The sequence below is a fragment of the Filicampus tigris genome, chromosome 20 (assembly GCF_054856515.1).
Source record: "Filicampus tigris isolate MCC_2025a chromosome 20, RoL_Ftig_1.0, whole genome shotgun sequence".
Lineage (NCBI taxonomy): Eukaryota > Metazoa > Chordata > Actinopteri > Syngnathiformes > Syngnathidae > Filicampus > Filicampus tigris.
This window is the reverse complement of record NC_141236.1, coordinates 13,408,730-13,426,741: the sequence shown is the minus strand read 5'-3', so window position 1 is coordinate 13,426,741 and position 18,012 is coordinate 13,408,730. Positions and strand designations below refer to the sequence as shown.

Here is an 18,012-nt window from a genome sequence, read left to right as displayed (position 1 = left end):
GGTAAACAAGGTCTCCAATAATTTGATTATCACAATAGTTGTTAATTACTGTGACCATAGGTTAGTTGTTGATTAATTCATTAATCGTTGCATCTGCTAAGATACTTTTGGAGGATGGCGTAAAACAACCTGTCAACTCCACACAGAAATTATTCCGACCCGGGCACCAAAACCACGCCGCCGTTGTGACTGTGCTGCAGGTTCAAGGTTAACGTAAACTTTTGCATTTCTTTCATTTTGCACCCTTAATAGTGCTTAGTTAACTTCTTTTAAGGCAGTCCAAATGTGACTTGTTACCCTCCTTCAAGCTTTTGGGGATTTGATTTCTTGTGGGCCAACTTTCAAATGTGCAAAATCAAATGTGCAAGTGTCGCAGTGTCATAAAAGGGCAGACGGATTGCATTGCTCCTGAAGAGGTTCCATTGTTGTGTTTGGGTTGTGGAATACAAAGGAGGCGTCCCGACGCTCTGGTCTTGCTCAGCGTGGGTCGGGGGGAGGGGCCACAATCATCATCATTGTGGCCCCACAGCCATACTTTTTTGGGCATGCTTGGAGATGCTTGACTGCTTCTGATACGCCGAAGGGACGCGATGACGTGATGCGTTGGCTCTTCAGGCCCAACAAGTGGAGGAAGCACGTGACCTTTGCGGGTCATACCCCTAACATGGCGGAGGAGGCGGGGGGTGGGGGCGTTCAGTTGGTCTGATGGACCCCGACGACGAAAAGTGGGTCAAGTGTGCGAAAAAAACGCCAGCTTGTCACAGCTGGTGAGGGGGACGAGCGAGACACTCGTTGCGGCGTGGAAAAGCGCCGCGATAACGCAGGGCAATCCCCGGCAGCAGAGGCTTTAAGCGGATATATTTTGTTGGCTTTGACATGGAATCATGTGACGCCAGAAGAACTAGCATCCATTTTTCCAGATCGGAGTAGTGACGCTTGATTGACAGTTGAGTGAGGCTTGGCTTCAACGCATGTGCCCATACAGCACAAAGAATGGCTAAATGACTATTTTGAAGCCTCATTTTATGTAATTGACTTCAAATTTGAAGCCTCATTTTATGTAATTGACTTCAAATTTGCCAGGCTTGTTAACAACACTTTTGTCTGTGCTGTGTTGAATGTACAAGACTTGAGAATAATTGCCATCTAAGGGCGCACACATGGACAGCACCGGCCATCCATTCCGAGGGCATCCATGCTCAAATATGTTGTTATTAATCATTAATGCGATTTATTTATGTGAGGGCACGCTTCACGGGAAGCAGATAAAAATCAATACGCAACACGTTTCTTATGTAAATCTCTGCCAGCGTTTACATTTTCATTATTCCGAGGAAATCACAATGTCTCATCACTGTTGAGCTATTTTTAGAACAGGCCCGCGTTGGCTACACATGTGGTCCTTGCGGGCCCGCGGGCAGCCGGTTGGTCGGGAGCCAAAGCAGACTGCAAAAGTCATGTCGTCAGTGTTCCACTAGGCGGCGCTAACACGCCGTTCAGCTGCATTGACAACCGCCGAGAAAGCCCACAGCAGAAGCAGAAGTTGGGAAAAAGTGCAACGGATTGAGCTGTTCCGTGGGCGCACCAAGGAAGTGGAAGGAAGTCCACGCCGAGAAAAAACTTGAATCTCTTCCACAACTCTTTGCTGGGCGAAGGCGCGTGTTTGTGTAAGCGAGGCAGGTGTGGCGCTCCTGGCCCCACCTGAGGCTGCGTGACGTCACGGCCGTGCGGCTCTTCCGGGTCAGGACTGTGGACTGCAGCCATGCCGGACGTACTGAGCGTCACCGAGTTCATCGGCGAGTGCAACGACGACTACAGGGCGCCCACCACGTCCAGCTTCTCCACGCGCATGACGGACTGCAGGAACAGCGTCAACGCCCTGGAGGAGGTCACGCACACGCACGGGGGGGACGCGCGTTCTTGTGTGTGGGGGTACCTCTGGCTGTGCGCGCGCGCGCTCGAGTCAGTTTGACCAAGTTTGTGGCTGTGTCCAGTTAGCTCCACAGCGAGTGCAAGTGTTTGTGTACATTTGTTTTTGTTTGACCAAGTTATTGGACGCGTTTGGCGTTCAGGATGACACTTAATAGCTTTATCCAGCACACGCACACACACACACACACACACACACTTGCATACAGACACACGCACAGGGCGCAGCTGCATCACTGTCATTTAGCGTGTGTTTGATTGAATGGTTATTTGTGAATGTGTGACAATCAAAGTGTCCTTAATGTAACGTTGACAGGAAGTGACACGTGAAGACTGCACGTTTCATCACAACAGGAAGTCCAACTTCTCCCTTTTCTTGATAGCAGGGAGGATGCCACTTCTTATTTCTTCTGTCTCGCATCTTGTTGAGTCACATTCTGCGTGTGTATGTGTGTGCGTGCGTGCGCGTGTTCACCATCCAGGTTCTGGACGTGGAGCGCTCGGTGCTGTCCAAGCTGAAGAAGGCGGTGAAGTCCGTGTACACGTCGGGCCTGGGTGAGACGCTCTCACCTTGTCCTTTCGCGTTGCCCTCGCGTTGTCGTGACAACAAGACACGTCAGTCGGTCTGCGCTCAGACAGACTTCTCCTGCGCAACTCACGCACACGCGCAGACGGAGGTGCGTGCGGACGTGTGGCCTCGTGTACAACATTCCCGCCATTCCCGCCCGTGTCCCAGCATGCCGAGGGAGCGCAGCAAACCAATCCTCACGCTTGACTAGGGCCCGACAAAGACGGATTTTTTTTTTTTTTTTTTTATGCTGATGCCCATTTTTGGCATAAAAAATACCGATTGGCTGATTCCTACAAAAAAATGTACAATGCTTAAAATATTTTTTGTTGCAGCCCACGCGGAGCACGAGGACCAGTACGTGTCGGCCATGGAGAAGCTGGGCGACAACTGCATGAGCGGCGAGGACGCCGCCGTGGGCGCCGCCTTCCTCAAGTTTGCCGTTTTCAGCAAAGAGCTGACGGCGCTCTTCAAGAACCTGGTGAGCTTGCCGCCGCCCCCTTCCCCGTTGTCACGGCGACGCTCCCGCCTCGCCGCCGACGTCACTTCCTGTTTGTCAGGTCCAGAACATGAACAACATCATCTCCTTCCCGCTGGACAGTCTGCTCAAGGGAGACCTGCGCGGCGTCAAGGGGGTGCGTCACGCTACACGCTAACATCTCAACATGTTACATGTCACGTGACACGTGAGGACGCGTTACATGTCACGTGGCCCCTGTCGTCCCCTCAGGACCTGAAGAAGCCGTTCGACAAGGCCGGGAAGGATTACGAGAGCAAACTGTGAGGACCGCTCAGCCGGGCTTTCGCTGGCTTTGCTTTTTTTTTTTTTTTTTCGCTGAAAGTGTCGTTTTGCCGCCGACAGCTCCAAGCTGGAGAAGGAGAAGCGCGAGCACGCCAAGCAGCACGGGATGATCCGCACCGAGTTCAGCGGCGGCGAGATCGCCGAGGAAATGGAGAAGGAGCGCCGTGTTTTCCAGTTGACCATGTGCGAGGTGGGTCAAAGGTCGCGTGCCGGCTCCTCGGCGGGGACAGGCAGTGACATCGCACGTCTTTCCTGACAGTACCTTCTCAAGGTCAACGACATCAAGGTCAAGAAGGGCGTCGACTTCCTGCAGAACCTCATCAAGTATTTCCACGCGCAGTGCAAGTAAGACCGTCGACGGATGCCACGCCGTCACGTACGAACTAGAGATGGACCCGTGTGATTTTTGGAGGGCCGATACCGATTATGTTTGGAGCTGATATTCATTTTCAGTAAAATGGAAAATATTGGCGTAAAAAAAAAAAAAAAAATTACAAGTCTTTGTTGAAATGTCTTGACACGTATGTTTATTGAAGATTTTTTTAGATTTGCATAATGTCCTTTTTTTTTTTTTTAAATCATGATTGCAAGATATTTTAGCCAATATACATCGTTCGAACAAAAAGTTCAGGGCGCCAGTTCCATGTCGTTTTCTACAGTCAACAAATTTCAAAATGACAGAAATGTTCAACTTTCACATATCTTTGTTTTGATTTCAACGCAGTTTGAAATTGATGTATAATCGGCCATCAGATTTTTAAAAAAGGCCGGCGCCGATATTGCTCAAAACGGCAAATATCGGCCTGGCCGATAATCGCTCGATCCCTAATATGAAGACTGGCGTCCACGCGCGCGCTCAGTTTCTTCCAGGATGGACTGACGGCCGTGGAGAGCCTCAAACCCTCCGTGGAGAAAATGGCGTCGGAACTGACGGCGGTGAGGACGCCGACGTCGCACGCGCTTCCACTCCAACGTTTGAAGAAGTCTAAATGGCCGCGTGTGTGTGCTCACGCAGATCAAACAGACTCAGGACGGCGAGAGGAAACAGCTGACTCAGCTCCGAGACGTCCTGAAGGCGTCGTTGCAGTCGGAGAGCAAAGAGGTTTGCGTCGGGGTTGGGGGGAATGCGGCGGGCTGGCGGGCGGGTCCTAACTGGCCGCGTGTGACTGATGGACAGGAGGCGCCGGCCAAGCAAAAGCAAGGGTACAGCCTGCACCAGCTGCAAGGCAACAAGGCGCACGGCACCGAGCGCTCCGGAGTTTTGTCCAAGAGGAGCGAGGGGTGAGTGGGCTCGGCTTGGGGCCGAGCGCCGACGCCAGCGTGTCCTCACCGTGCTTGTGTCGCGCAGGCTGAGGAAAGTGTGGCAGAAGAGGAAGTGTTCGGTGAAAAACGGCTTCCTGACCATCTGCCACGCCACGGTAAGCCCCGCCCACCGCACGCCACCCACGCCAACGCTTTTTCCTTTTAATTTTTTTTTTTTCTTTGTTTTTTTTGTTGTTGTTGTTTTTTTTTGGTTTGTTTTATTTTGTCGTTTTAAGTTTTTACACGAAGAGTCAAACGACCAATCAGGACAAAGCAAGCAGAAGAGCAAGAAAATGAGGAAGAGGAGGAGGAAGAGCTTAAGGAAAAGACTGACAGACAGACGGGTTTTCATTTTGCACATCAAACATTCATGAGCATCTTTCGAGGTGTTGTTTTTAAATATCAAATAGTGCATGCGTGCATGCGCAACGAGGCGCACTGTCAGCAACAGTGACATCGCAGATCGGGGGCGGAGTTTAATTTTGCCTGAAAAACACCATTTTTGTTCTACAGATATTTGTGTTTGTGTGTGTGTTTTTCAGGCGAACCGCCCACCGGCCAAACTGAACCTGCTGACGTGCCAGGTGAAGAAGAACGCCGACGACAAAAGGAACTTTGACCTCTTTTCACGTAAGCCGCACCGGTGGGCCGAGGCCATTCCAAACACGCCACTAGAAAACATCGTTGCGTTTGTGGACGGCTGCAGAAGCACACTAGTGCACAGAGACAAGCACGGTAGCAATTTTGAAAAAATCGGGAACTGAAAATCGAATCGAATTGGGCCTTGAGTGAATCGCTACATCCCTAGACATAACATGACTAGGCGACCAGCAGGACTTGAATGTGACTCCAGAACCGGACTAGCTAGAACGCGACTACGGGTGGTTGATCAAATGCGTCGGCTGTGCCCTCAGACGACCGGACGTATCACTTCCAGGCGGAGGACGAGGCCGAGTGCCAGATGTGAGTATCCGCTTACCGTTTGGGACTTGTGCGGCCTTTGCGGTGACGCGGCACGCGCGTTGGCCGCAGATGGGTGTCGGTCCTGCAGAACAGCAAAGAAGAAGCGCTGAGCAAAGCCTTCAAAGGCGACCAGGACGAAGGCGACAACATCGTGCAGGAGCTCAGCAAGGCCATCGTCGCCGACGTCAAGAAGATGGACGGCAACCGCGTCTGCTGCGACTGCGGCGCTCCCGGTGACTAGGCCGCTCGATTCCGTGTGTGCGCGCGCGCGCGGGCTAGGGTTGACTTGCTAGCGGTCAACGCTAACGCTAGTCCAGCTGACTTGCATGGAAAATGTCATGTGGCGGCGCAGGTCCCTCGTGGTTGTCCACCAACCTCGGCGTGCTCATCTGCATCGAGTGCTCGGGGATCCACAGAGAGATCGGGGTGCACTACTCCCGGATCCAAAGTCTGGACCTGGACGTGCTGGGAACGTCCGAGCTGCTGGTGAGTCCGCTGCCTCGGGCCGCCGAGGGGAAATCGCCGCGACCGACGTGCCGCTCCGGTCTTTCAGCTGGCCAAGAACGTCGGGAACGCCGCCTTCAATGACATCATGGAGGCGGAGCTTTCTGCGGGGGACGTGGCCAAGCCTGAACCCACCAGCGACATGTGAGGGAAAATACGCCAGATAGAAACTCGATCGAAAAATACTTCTTGGCAATGATAAAATGTGCGTGTGCGTGTGCAGGCAGAGGCGCAAGGACTTCATCACGGCCAAGTACGTGGACAAGGCGCTGGTGCGCCGCCGGTGCGCCGACAGCGAGGACCGCCTGCACGCGCTCTACGAGGCGGCGCGCAACCGCGACATCCTGGCGCTCATCCAAGTCCACGGCGAGGGCGTCGACCTCACCGAGGCCTTCCCGCAGCCTCACCAGCACGTAAGACCTTCATGCTGCTCCATTATGAACTACATAAATAATCGGGATTATTTCGGGAATAATTGAAATCGCGATTATTCAAACGATCATTTTTTGGGGGTAAAAAACATGGAAATGTTAATAAGTTCCTTTTTAGACCGAACAAAATTTATAAAATGTTAATATATACTAGGGCTGCTCAATTATGAAAAAAAAAAAATAGCAATCATGATTATTTTAGTAATAATTGAAATCACGATTATTCAAACGATCATTTATTTTTGGGTACAAAACAGGAAAATGTTTAAACGTAAAAAATATAAAGACAAATAAATGTCAGTGAGTTCCCTTCGGACCAAATAATATTCATAAAATGCATTAGAACGTTTGAAAAAAAAGGTGCAAATGTGTAAATTCAATATGATTTCCTTGTGTAAACAAACATAGTCCATTGGATATACTGTAAATGAATATTCATGTTTTTTTTACGATTTTGCCAATTTTGTAATCACGAAGTGTAATAATCGTAATTGTAATTGAATTTCGATTAATTGCGCAGCCCTATTATATACAAAAAAAAGGTGCAAATGTATGATTTCCTGATGTAAACAAACAGTGCGTTGAATATAAATGAATGTTAATATTTTTTTACGATTATGCCAATTTTCGTAATCGTGGAGTGTACTCATCATTCTCTCGATCGCTGTATGATGATGATGATGCGTAAATGCTCCTTCAGGAGCCGGGCGAAACGGTCCTCCATCTGGCCGTGCGCATGGTGGACAGGAACTCTCTGCATATTGTCGACTTCTTGGCGCAGAACAGGTAACGCCCACAAAAGCCATCGCGAGTCAACCCTTCAATCGTCTCTCATAAACACCGCGTGTGCGTGCGCGTGTAGCGGCAACCTGGACAAGCAGACGAGCAGAGGAAGCACGGCGCTGCACTACTGCTGCTTGACGGACAACAGCGAGTGCCTGAAACTTCTGCTTCGGGGGAAAGCGTCCGTGGCGATCGGTAAGTCCGCCGTCGCCATGTTGCCCATCGTTCACTCGTTCCTTTCTCGCGTCGTCACCATGGACACGTTTTTTTTTTTTTATGGTGGTGGCGGATAGTTTGGCAAAACTCATAAGTTGATTGACTCGTATCTCTAGGCACTGCTGCTCACACTGTAGTTGTTGTTGACTCGCTAGCCATACTTAGTACACACCCCAACAGCACAACACTTTTTGGTGCATCGGGAGGGATTCCCAACACCTACATTTCCTTGGAAACTGTCAACACGACGTGGCCTTGGTGTTAGCCCATTAGCCTTAGCATGTTTGTGTGTGTGTGTGTGCGTGCGCGCAGCCAACGAGGGTGGAGAAACACCGCTGGACATGGCCAGACGACTCGGACACACTCAATGCGAAGACCTGGTGAGAGTCCGGCTGGCTTTGTTAGCCCCTTTTTTTTTGATCTTCCACAAACTCATCTCAGTGCCATCGAGCTAAAACCGTGTCCGTTCAAAAGAATCTGACGAGTGCTACGCTAAAGCTCAGCTTAAGCACGTTCATTGAAAAGAGGCTGAGGGAAATGAAGCGCTAGCGCTAAAAGTCTTTTTCAAAGGGACAAAAACCACAAAGCTAAGTAAGTGCTAACCATGATGCTCCACGATATGATGCTAAACTTGAGCTGTGCTTGCATGTGCGTGTCAGCTGACTCAGGCCCAATCCGGAAAGTTCAACGTTCACGTGCACGTGGAGTACGAGTGGCGTCTCCATAACGACGACCTGGACGAGAGCGAGGACGAGTTGGATGACAGGGTGAGCGATGTCGACGCGAGCGGCCCGGCGGCAGCCGCCCTAACCCCGTAGACGTGGATGGTCATGCCCTCCCCCCGCCCCCAGCCCAACCCGTCCCGTCGCGACGAGCGGGACCGTCCCGTCAGCTGCTTCGTGGGCGCTGGCCTTCCCGCGCAGGGCGCCAGACACCGCAGTCAGATTCCCAGCATGATGATCAGCAACGAGACGTACGGCGCCGTACTGGACCGACACCTGCAGGCCGGGCCCAACCCGCCGCTGCCGCCCAGGGCCCCCGCCAGAGGTAAACCGATCGCCATGGAAACCATAGGCCGGCAAAGGTCTTCGTCCGACCCCCCGGCCCTAAACGTCACCCCCGACAGAAACACCTCCATGTACGGTGAGTGGTACTTCCTGTCCGTGACCGCCACTTCCTGTCCGTGACCGCCACTTCCTGTCCGCGACCGCCACTTCCTGTCTGCGATTGTCTCTTCCTTGCCGGTAGTCTCACTTTTGAGCCAAAGCTCACACGACTCCTGATCTCCTTCCCCCAGTTCTCCCAGTGGCTCCTCCCCCTCCCCCTCCTCCTCCTCCTCCTCCTCCTCCGCCTCCACCAGCCAACCACGGGGCCCGGAGCACAACCCTTCTCTCCTTGGGCCCGCCTCCAACTACAGCCACCCGCTCCTCCCCGCCGCCTTTGCCTCTGGCTCCGCCTCCTCACCACAAAGCGTCACCCCTGGCCCCGCCCGTTGACAAATCACCCGGACCCATTTCGCCCAGCAGGTAAGCGCTTGTCCGCCCTAACTGGAAATGGTCTCAATTTACTGGTCTGAACTGGTCTGTTGGAACGTGACTTGAAAATTTCCCCACTGTGGGATCAATAAAGGCATTCTTATCTTATCTTATCTTATGCCTGCTGGTTGCAGGTCAAACAAAGCAGCTCCGCAGAGGTCGTCTCTTCGAAGGACTCCGACAGACAGGCGAGGTACGTGCACGCACACTCTCACACGACGCCGCGCGTGTCATATTACTAACACGACGTCTCAAATGTAGCTTCTCAGCTCCCGTCCCCACAAGACTCCTCCCCCCCAACGCCCAAACCCAGAACCACCTTCAGTGTAAGTCCTCATGGATGATGATTCTTATTTTTGTTATTACAGTCACTCCCCGTTTATTGTGTGTGTGGGGGGGAAACATTCCAGAGCCGCTTGCAATTGGTGAAAACAATTTTTTTCATTATTTTTTTTTTAATTAGCATAGATGTACATTAGCAAAAATGTCGCGCTAATTGTAACCCTTCAAACAACTGTAAGTGATACAAATAGTACAATTCTGGCAGGCAAATATTCTTTCTGCTTTAGGGACGAATATCAATTCATTTACTAATATCAAAATGTCACATTTCTATTTCATTCTATTTATGAAGTGATGCTATGCTGGAGGGCTGTCGTCGTCTTGCTATGGATTTTTAGGCGCTGTTCTGTTGGAAGTTGCGTATACTGTGAAACGCGATTTAAAAAAAAAAAAAAAAAAAAGAAAAAAACCCGCTGAGAAATGAAAAAAAAAAATGAGTTGCAAGCAAAGAATTGTGGGTCAGGGCGCTATTGCTGTTATTCTTATTGTTTTGAATTTTTGATTTGTGTGTGTCGGGTGCGCGCAGGCGTCCAGACCCAAAAGGGTGCGGGCCATCTACAGGTGTTCCGCCGACAACCCTGACGAGCTGACGTTCGAGGAGGGCGAGGTGATCGTGGTGGAGGGCGAGGAGGACAGCGAGTGGTGGGTGAGTGAGCGAGCGAGCGGACGGGCGGGCGGGGGGTGGGGGGAAGATCTCTGACGGCTCGCTGAGCTCTGACGGCTCGCTGCGCTCCGCTACAGGTGGGCCACGTGGAAGCGGAACCTGCGCGGCGCGGAGTCTTTCCCGTCACCTTCGTGCATTTCATCACCGAGTGACTCCCGGTGTCCTCAAGAAAAATTTGAAGATATTGGCCAAAGTGATTGGAAATCACAGTGTACCAGTCTGCAAGTCTTCTGGAAAGCTCAGCTCCTCGCAGAAGATAAAGAATATATGATTGTGAGAACTTTTGTATAGAATGTCTAAATCTGCTCCTGCACTGGTTATGTTCAAATATCTGTTTGCTTAAAGGGTTTGATATGCACCCTCCGTTATGTGTTAGCATGAGTAAACTAGCATGAAATACACACACAGTGCGTCACTTGTCTTTGTTTTGTGTTTAGTTTTAGAGTGAACTTCAACTGGGAGAGGCAATAAACAGCTTGAAGCCTCTTTTTGAACACTTTCAGTTCCCCATTTTCCAAAGGGCTGCTTGTCGTCCAGTTGAGTTGAGTTCACTGCACACGCCCAGGTTCAAAATTAGACTCATTGGTGTCAACGTCCGTGTCAACAGCCACACCGTGACAATGGAGGACGCCCGGTAGACAAGCCAGGCACGGCCCCAACAGGCAACATGGCTCCCCTTCTTCTCTGGGGCTCACCAACTGTGGGAGGGACCCAAGAGGTGTGCTGCACAGAGAGTCGGGCAGTGGCCGAAAGCTGCGAGGCCGTGCGAGGGCAAGTTCGGGGCTTGCCTCGACACACAGCTTGGTTGAATAACACATTGTCACTTGCAATGCCGATCTGTCAGCAGACACAGCCGTAAAATAAAGAATACCCCAAAAACAATGTGATATAGTTGCGTAATTACATAATATGCAGTGCATTTGTCCGTGTGAGAGGAGAGGGCCAGAGTCGTTTGTTACGGAGCACCAAAAGTGATGAAATAAACGAATGTGTCATGATTTATGAAATTATTTTTTCTATTTATATGGTAATTGCACTGTGTGATTATATATATATATATATATATATATATATATATATAATTTTTTTTTTTACTCAAATATGTCAGGATCTGTTGAATCCTGTTTATGCAATTATTCCAGTATGTATTTGATTATTTTAATATTATTGAATTCTTTACCTTTTTTCTTTTTATTTGGTTGCTGCTATAATTCTTTGACAAAAAAAATTAATTTAAAAAAAGAGAGAAGAGAGCATGTAGGGAGTAAGTGCGTCCGACAGGTGGCGGTAAGGTGATGGTGGCCTTGTTGCGCGTCGTCGAAGAAGAAAAACCGGAAGTCATCGGCGAGCAAACTTGCGAGTGGACATAAGCCCACGTTATTGTCTACAATTTGGTATGAATGTAATTTTGTTTGGCGTTTGACGGCTTATTTTCGAGTGGAAAATGGCAAACAAACGCAAAAGTGATGCAGCAGTTCCCGCCGAGGAGAGCGACCAGCTTCTTATTCGTCCACTGTGAGTGTTTCGAAGCTCAACTTTCATGGACTTATTTTCTCGGGCCTCCCGCCAAACTCTTTTACATGTTCTCAAATAAAAAATCACATATAAACGCCACTTGTTCTATCAATAAATCCAATGTAGTCTTCGTATTCCAAAACACTGACTCTGGACATTTCCCTCGTGTTTGTATGCGCGGAAAAGATGCTTCTCTTTTTTATTGTCATAGTCATACAATTTTTTTTTTATGGTGGGGGGGGGGGGTATTTCTGTAACTAATTGATGACTTAAAGTGGAAGTCAACGCAAACATTTTTTTTCAAGAATATATTCTATGCAAGCCCACTATTTGAAACAGGGCATTCTGATAAATACTGCGTTTGTGGAATAAGTGTTAATCCACTCGTTTTTAGCCATCTCTGGGGGCAGCCATTTTGTCTTCTGTCGACTGAAAATGACTTCACAACTGCTCACAACGACCAATCACGGCTCAGATTCAGAAAACAGGTCACCCCCCATTGATGGCTAAAAACGAGTGCATTTTGCTGCTTAATTCATATCCCACAAATGCAAAATGAATTAGAATGACCTGGTTCAACGAGTGGCCTTGCTGGGAACATATTCTTGAAAAAAATATGTTCGGATTGACTTCCGCTTTAAGAATGTCCAAACAGGAGGGCACTTCATCAACATTCGAACCCAGAACCCCTCGACTGTGATGCGGCGGCTGTGCTAAACACCTTTTCACTGGACTGCCACATATTAATGCCAGTTCTAATAACAGTCATTTTCAATTGTGTTTGTGTGTGCAGCGGAGCAGGCCAAGAGGTGGGACGCTCCTGCATCATCCTAGAGTTTAAAGGCCGCAAAATCATGGTAGGTACAAACTCCTGCGTCTTCTTGCTTGGCGGCGGTCGTTCGATGACATCACGAGCGTCTCATCGTTGTCGTCTGGCAGCTGGACTGCGGCATCCATCCGGGCCTGGAGGGCATGGACGCGCTGCCGTACATCGACCTCATCGACCCGGCCGAGATCGACCTGCTGCTCATCAGCCAGTCAGTCACCCGCCGTCACTCACAATTATTGCTCAGGCGTTCACACAAATGCTATTCTACACCCCAAAACTCAATTATAATTATTTTTAGCATTGTGCTCTTCGCCCTTTTGGAGATTTCTCAACTAATTGAAACCATTCCAACTTTAGCACATCCCCAAAACTCCCACGATTCCCTAATTCCACATTTTCACAATAACTTTCCCACATTAAGACATCTGAATGAATCCCTCCTCCCTCATCATGACTTGGCTAGTTCAGTAAAACTAGAAAATGTTTTCCAGATTCCATTCCTCGACTGGTTAAGGATGGATGAGCGCAGTGCTGATGTTTTGTCTTTCTTTGCGTGGGCTTCAGCTTCCATCTGGACCACTGCGGTGCTCTGCCCTGGTTCCTGCAGAAGACCAGCTTCAAGGGGCGCACCTTCATGACGCACGCCACCAAGGCCATCTACCGCTGGCTGCTGTCCGATTACGTCAAAGTCAGGTGGGTTCCATCCGGTGACTCGCTCAAATGGCCAAACAAGTCTCTCAACAACTAGTTGATTTTCAAAGTAGTTGTCATTGATTTTGAAAATCGATCAGGTGACGATTAAGTGGCGCACTTCTACGAAGCGGAAATGTGTTCACAACAAAAGCACGTTTTTGCTCACGAGATAATTTGGGGAGGGAAAAAAAATGCATACACAAAATGCATATGGAAGCGGAGGTTGGCAAACGGTGTCGCGGCCGTGTATTGTCGCACCTGGGCGGGACCACCGCCGCCCGGAGACGACTGTGACCTCGCCACCCCTCGCCCGCAGCAACATCTCAGCCGACGACATGCTGTACACGGAGACGGACCTGGAGGAGAGCATGGACAAGATCGAGACCATCAACTTCCACGAGGTCAAGGAAGTGGCCGGCATCAAGTTCTGGTGCTACCACGCCGGACACGTCCTCGGCGCCGCCATGTTCATGATCGAGATCGCCGGTGTCAAGGTATCAAATCAACAACTGGAACGACACGAAAAATAAAAACAACGACTTGCAAATTTGCAAGTGTTGCTGTTCAAATGCTCCTAAATGTGCGTGTGCGTGTGAAGCTGTTGTACACGGGAGACTTCTCGCGTCAGGAGGACAGACACTTGATGGCGGCCGAGATCCCCAGCGTCAAGCCGGACATCCTCATCACGGTCAGCCCGCGATGATGCGCCGGGGCGCGTTTATGACGCCGTGTGCTGACCACCGCGCTCGCGTTACGTATGTGTGCGCGTGCGCTCCAGGAGTCCACGTACGGGACGCACATCCATGAAAAGCGCGAGGAGCGCGAGGCGCGGTTCTGCAACACGGTCCACGACATCGTCAACCGGGAGGGACGCTGCTTGATTCCCGTCTTCGCGCTCGGGCGAGCGCAGGAGCTTCTGCTCATCCTGGGTACGCACAGGCGTTGGCGCGCGTGGACGGCTGCGTGCGCGTGTGACGCGGCGTTGTGTCTGTGGCGCGTGCGCAGACGAGTACTGGCAGAACCACCCGGAGCTGCACGACATTCCCATCTACTACGCGTCGTCGCTGGCCAGGAAGTGCATGGCCGTCTACCAGACGTACATCAACGCCATGAACGACAAGATCCGCAAGGCCATCAACGTCAACAACCCCTTCGTCTTCAAGCACATCAGCAACCTCAAGGTGACTAAGTTTGCGCCACTTTTCTTTTTTAGTTTTGTTTTAAGCGTAGCGTTGGCATGGCAGTCACTCTGTGTGCGTGCGCGTGTGTGTGTATGGCAGAGCATGGACCACTTTGATGACATCGGGCCCAGCGTGGTGATGGCGTCTCCCGGCATGATGCAGAGCGGTTTGTCTCGAGAACTGTTTGAGAGCTGGTGCACCGACAAGAGGAACGGCGTCATCATCGCCGGATACTGCGTGGAGGGCACGCTCGCCAAGGTGTGTGCACAAAAAAAAATCCAAAAACCTTGCACTCACACCCCAAAAATAAACACTCTTGCGGGGCTTAAAACCCTCACGCGCGACAAAACTCTCACACACCCAAAAACTCTCACGCTCACATTCACCAAAACCCTCAAAAAATTCTCACACTTAAAAGGAAAAAAAATTCTCACACACCCAGGAAACTCTTTGACACAAAAAACTCACACACGTCAATAAACCTGAGTTACAAAAAAATAGTCAGTTGCAAAAAAAAAAATCACATTCGGCAAAACCCTTATTTTTTCCTTAAAAAAAAAAACCCCACACACACCAATAAAACTTATCACCAAAAAATGAACCAAAAGCCAAAAAGATTCACACAACCACAAAAAATCCCTTGCATCTTTAATTAATCGGTTGGGTTGGCTCCTACTTTTTTGCCTATTAAAAATTGCGTGTGACTGTGAAGGAAGTGGGGAAAAATTGCAAACAGAAGCCACCCGAACCCGTGAATGCTAGTCTGATTTTTGTGAATTCGCCGTGGCAGCACATCATGACGGAGCCTGAAGAGATCTGCACCATGTCGGGTCAGAAGCTTCCGCTGAAGATGTCGGTGGACTACATCTCCTTCTCGGCGCACACCGACTACCAGCAGACCAGCGAGTTCATCCGGGCGCTCAAGCCGCCGCACGTTGTAAGCGTCCGCCCCCGGGGGGCGCCGGCGAGCGACTCCCTCCGCCCCGTGCCGACGTCCCCTCCTGCCGCTTGCAGATCCTGGTCCACGGCGAGCAGAACGAGATGGCGCGGCTGAAGGCGGCGCTCATCCGCGAGTACGAGGACAACGACCAGGTCCACATCGAGGTCCACAATCCCAGAAACACGGAGGCCGTCACGCTCAACTTCCGCGGGGAGAAACTGGCCAAGGTGCGGCGGCGGCGTTGAACGCGGCGTTGAACGCGACGTTGAACGCGGGGCGCTGATAAATGCCAGCGCGCTTGGTTGCAGGTGATGGGCTCGCTGGCTGACAAGGCCTGCACTCAAGGGCAGAGGGTGTCCGGCATCCTCGTCAAAAGGAACTTCAACTACCACATCCTCACGCCGTCTGATCTCTCAGGTGCGTGTCCGCCATCACCGCAAGTCACAGTTATGAAGATTTCCACAAAATGATGACTCGACTTCAGTTTATGGGCCGAGAAAGTTCCCTCAAATGCTCGCTTACGGATGCGCTTTTGCAGTCATGTGACTGATGATGTCATCCAATGGGGTGGTTGTGTTTGTGGTTCAGAGTACACGGATCTCAATGTGGGGACAGTCACGCAAACGCAGGCCATCCCGTACACGGGCCCCATCTCGCTGCTGGTCAGCCAGCTGCGATGCCTCACCGGTAGCGCGCGCGCACACACACACACACACACACACACACTTTGTCCGTCCGTCCGTCTGTGTGTGTCCATATGTGTGAATTAGTTGTGTGTGTTTGTGTTGAGGCGACGTGGAGCAGGTGCAGCCTGCAGAGAAGATCACCATACGCATCTTCAAGAGCATCACTCTGGTCCACGAGGCCGGCATGGTTGTGCTGGAGGTGGGATCCGTACAATAACGTTGACCATGACGAGCTGGCGGCAGGTGTCAAATCAAACGCGTGTGTCGTCTTCTCAGTGGCTGGCCAACCCGCTCAACGATATGTACGCCGACGTGGTGACCACCGTGGTTCTCGAGGTCCAGTCCAACCCCAACGCCCAGAAGAGTCAGTCAAGGCAGCATCGGCTAAACCCGCGACCTGCTCCCCGCTTGACCTTTCACACCCGGACTTCCTTTTTCGTTTCAGTACTGGAAGCTCGCCGGGAAACTTTTGACCAGGAAGTCTTCATTGAAAGACTGGAACTCATGCTGCAGTGAGTCTAGTCACGCTTACTAGCACTTACTATTGCATCCAATCCACACACTGCATAGATGTCACACTTAAATGAGGTTTTAATCCAAGTCTTGTTGTAGTAATTACTCTAGTACCGGTCCGCCAACTAGTCCTCGTCCAAAACGGATTTTTAACAGGTCTCTATAGCCAGGTTTACATGGGGACTCATTCGATAAATGAAATCATTCCGAATGAAGCTCTCTGGTCACCCGTTTGAATGTGACGTGATCTATTCTGATCGACCGTTTACTCGCGCCACCCCGTTCATCAGATCAGCTGTGTGACACACGGAGATCCAGTTCATTCATCTATTTAGCACAGTATTTGCGATTGTTTTAACACATTTATCAAAGCCTCATCTTGATAAAAACAAGTCATTTAAAATAAGTTCTCGCGTTGCAGGCGAGCTCTGGTAAGACGCTGCCATTTTAAAGTGTGTACAATCCAATCCAATCCAATTTTATTTATACATGGTTCCATGTAAACCTGGCTATTGTCTTTATTAACAGATGATGACAACGTGATGTGTCTCTGTGTGCGTGTAGTGATATGTTTGGTGAGGACTGCATAGATTTCAAAGATGGCGACAAGGTGACAGTCAGCGTGGACGGCGCTTTGGCTCATGTGGACCCCGAGACCCGCGTGAGTATCAAAGCCTAATGCCTCGTTTCTAGGTGGGGACTTACATCTAGTGGACTTAAGTTAAAAAAAAAAAAAAAAAAAAGTTAAAAAGTCCCTTTGTAGTGATTGGGGAGTCGGGACGTTTCCCTAATCACTTCAACGGCATTTTTACATAGTTGACTTTTTAATACAGTGGACTAAATAGTCACGAGTGAAATGTAAAATAGTTTTGGAACCCTGGTCATAATGTCAGTTCTGTTGCGTAATAGTGCTTCCATGATCAATATTCAACAAATCAATTACTGTATAATCGCGTGAAATAGTTTTCAACTGAATGTTTTACTCCCACTCCAAATGCAGTGAGGCGGCACTCTATCTGGAGTGGGAGTAAAATACGCAGACCAAGAACGAGACAAGCGGCGCAATGTGCACCCGATTGAAGGAGAAAGTTTGACAAGGTCTTTTTAATACCATCATATTATGTTTTTTTTATTAAACTTACAGCGTGCTATTTATCCTGGTTTAAAAAAAAAAAAAAAACACATGACACAATTTTTGAGGCAGGCAGGCTAGAAAGGATGCTTGGCATTCACATTCATTTCAATGGGCTAAGAGTCAGGGAGGGATCGAAGCGAGGTCAGGCTATCTTGAGCAATGCCAGCGGTCCGTTCGCCACAGGAGGTAACGTGCGCTGAGGACGAGTCCCTGAAGGACATGTTGGAAATGGCCGTCCATCGGCTGTACGACGCCCTCAGCCCCGTCGCCTGAGAGGGAAGGCCGCGCGCGCCCCCCGCCCGCGCCACCTCGTCATGGCATCATGTTTGCTCGCCAACACTTTGCCTTCTCTTGCTTTTGTAAAATAAATGTGAAAAGCCTATCATGAGACTCTGTCCTGTGTACTACCATGGCAACCACAGATCGTGGTTTGCCCCGCCACGTGTGTAATCCTCGCATTTTGAGGACATAGAGCGGTTTG

The 18,012-nt window shown here is 50.2% G+C and overlaps 2 protein-coding genes across 5 annotated transcripts; both read left to right on the top strand.

Moving 5' to 3' along the window:
• Positions 1 to 1,474: 1,474 nt before the first annotated feature.
• LOC147128506 (arf-GAP with SH3 domain, ANK repeat and PH domain-containing protein 2-like) lies at positions 1,475 to 10,745 on the top strand. Of its 4 annotated transcripts, XR_015083873.1 has the most exons (28): positions 1,476 to 1,888; positions 2,412 to 2,484; positions 2,833 to 2,978; positions 3,058 to 3,132; positions 3,228 to 3,277; positions 3,360 to 3,489; positions 3,559 to 3,644; positions 4,160 to 4,235; positions 4,315 to 4,401; positions 4,477 to 4,580; positions 4,648 to 4,717; positions 5,144 to 5,231; positions 5,516 to 5,564; positions 5,634 to 5,797; positions 5,917 to 6,050; positions 6,118 to 6,212; positions 6,292 to 6,481; positions 7,200 to 7,285; positions 7,362 to 7,477; positions 7,811 to 7,878; positions 8,158 to 8,265; positions 8,350 to 8,641; positions 8,796 to 9,024; positions 9,168 to 9,226; positions 9,295 to 9,359; positions 9,902 to 10,021; positions 10,117 to 10,312; positions 10,647 to 10,745. XR_015083873.1 is itself a non-coding variant. In XM_086018859.1 (27 exons), the coding sequence occupies exons 1-27, from the start codon at positions 1,763 to 1,765 to the stop codon at positions 10,189 to 10,191; spliced, it is 2,865 nt and encodes a 954-aa protein (XP_085874985.1). In that variant the 5' UTR covers positions 1,475 to 1,762; the 3' UTR covers positions 10,192 to 10,440. The 4 variants fall into 4 exon arrangements, 3 of the variants coding, with proteins under 3 accessions (XP_085874985.1, XP_085874984.1, XP_085874986.1); XM_086018859.1 differs by lacking the exon at positions 10,647 to 10,745 and having other exon boundaries at positions 1,475 to 1,888; positions 8,350 to 8,545; positions 10,117 to 10,440; XM_086018858.1 differs by lacking the exon at positions 10,647 to 10,745 and having other exon boundaries at positions 10,117 to 10,440.
• Positions 10,746 to 11,319: 574 nt separating this feature from the next.
• Positions 11,320 to 17,913, top strand: LOC147128505 (cleavage and polyadenylation specificity factor subunit 3-like). Its single transcript, XM_086018098.1, has 18 exons — positions 11,320 to 11,554; positions 12,348 to 12,411; positions 12,494 to 12,591; positions 12,948 to 13,076; positions 13,393 to 13,570; positions 13,675 to 13,764; positions 13,855 to 14,005; positions 14,082 to 14,257; positions 14,357 to 14,515; positions 15,048 to 15,194; positions 15,272 to 15,424; positions 15,506 to 15,614; positions 15,786 to 15,884; positions 15,988 to 16,082; positions 16,160 to 16,247; positions 16,329 to 16,395; positions 16,961 to 17,057; positions 17,715 to 17,913. The coding sequence occupies exons 1-18, from the start codon at positions 11,484 to 11,486 to the stop codon at positions 17,802 to 17,804; spliced, it is 2,061 nt and encodes a 686-aa protein (XP_085874224.1). The 5' UTR covers positions 11,320 to 11,483; the 3' UTR covers positions 17,805 to 17,913.
• The last annotated feature ends 99 nt before the right edge of the window (positions 17,914 to 18,012 follow it).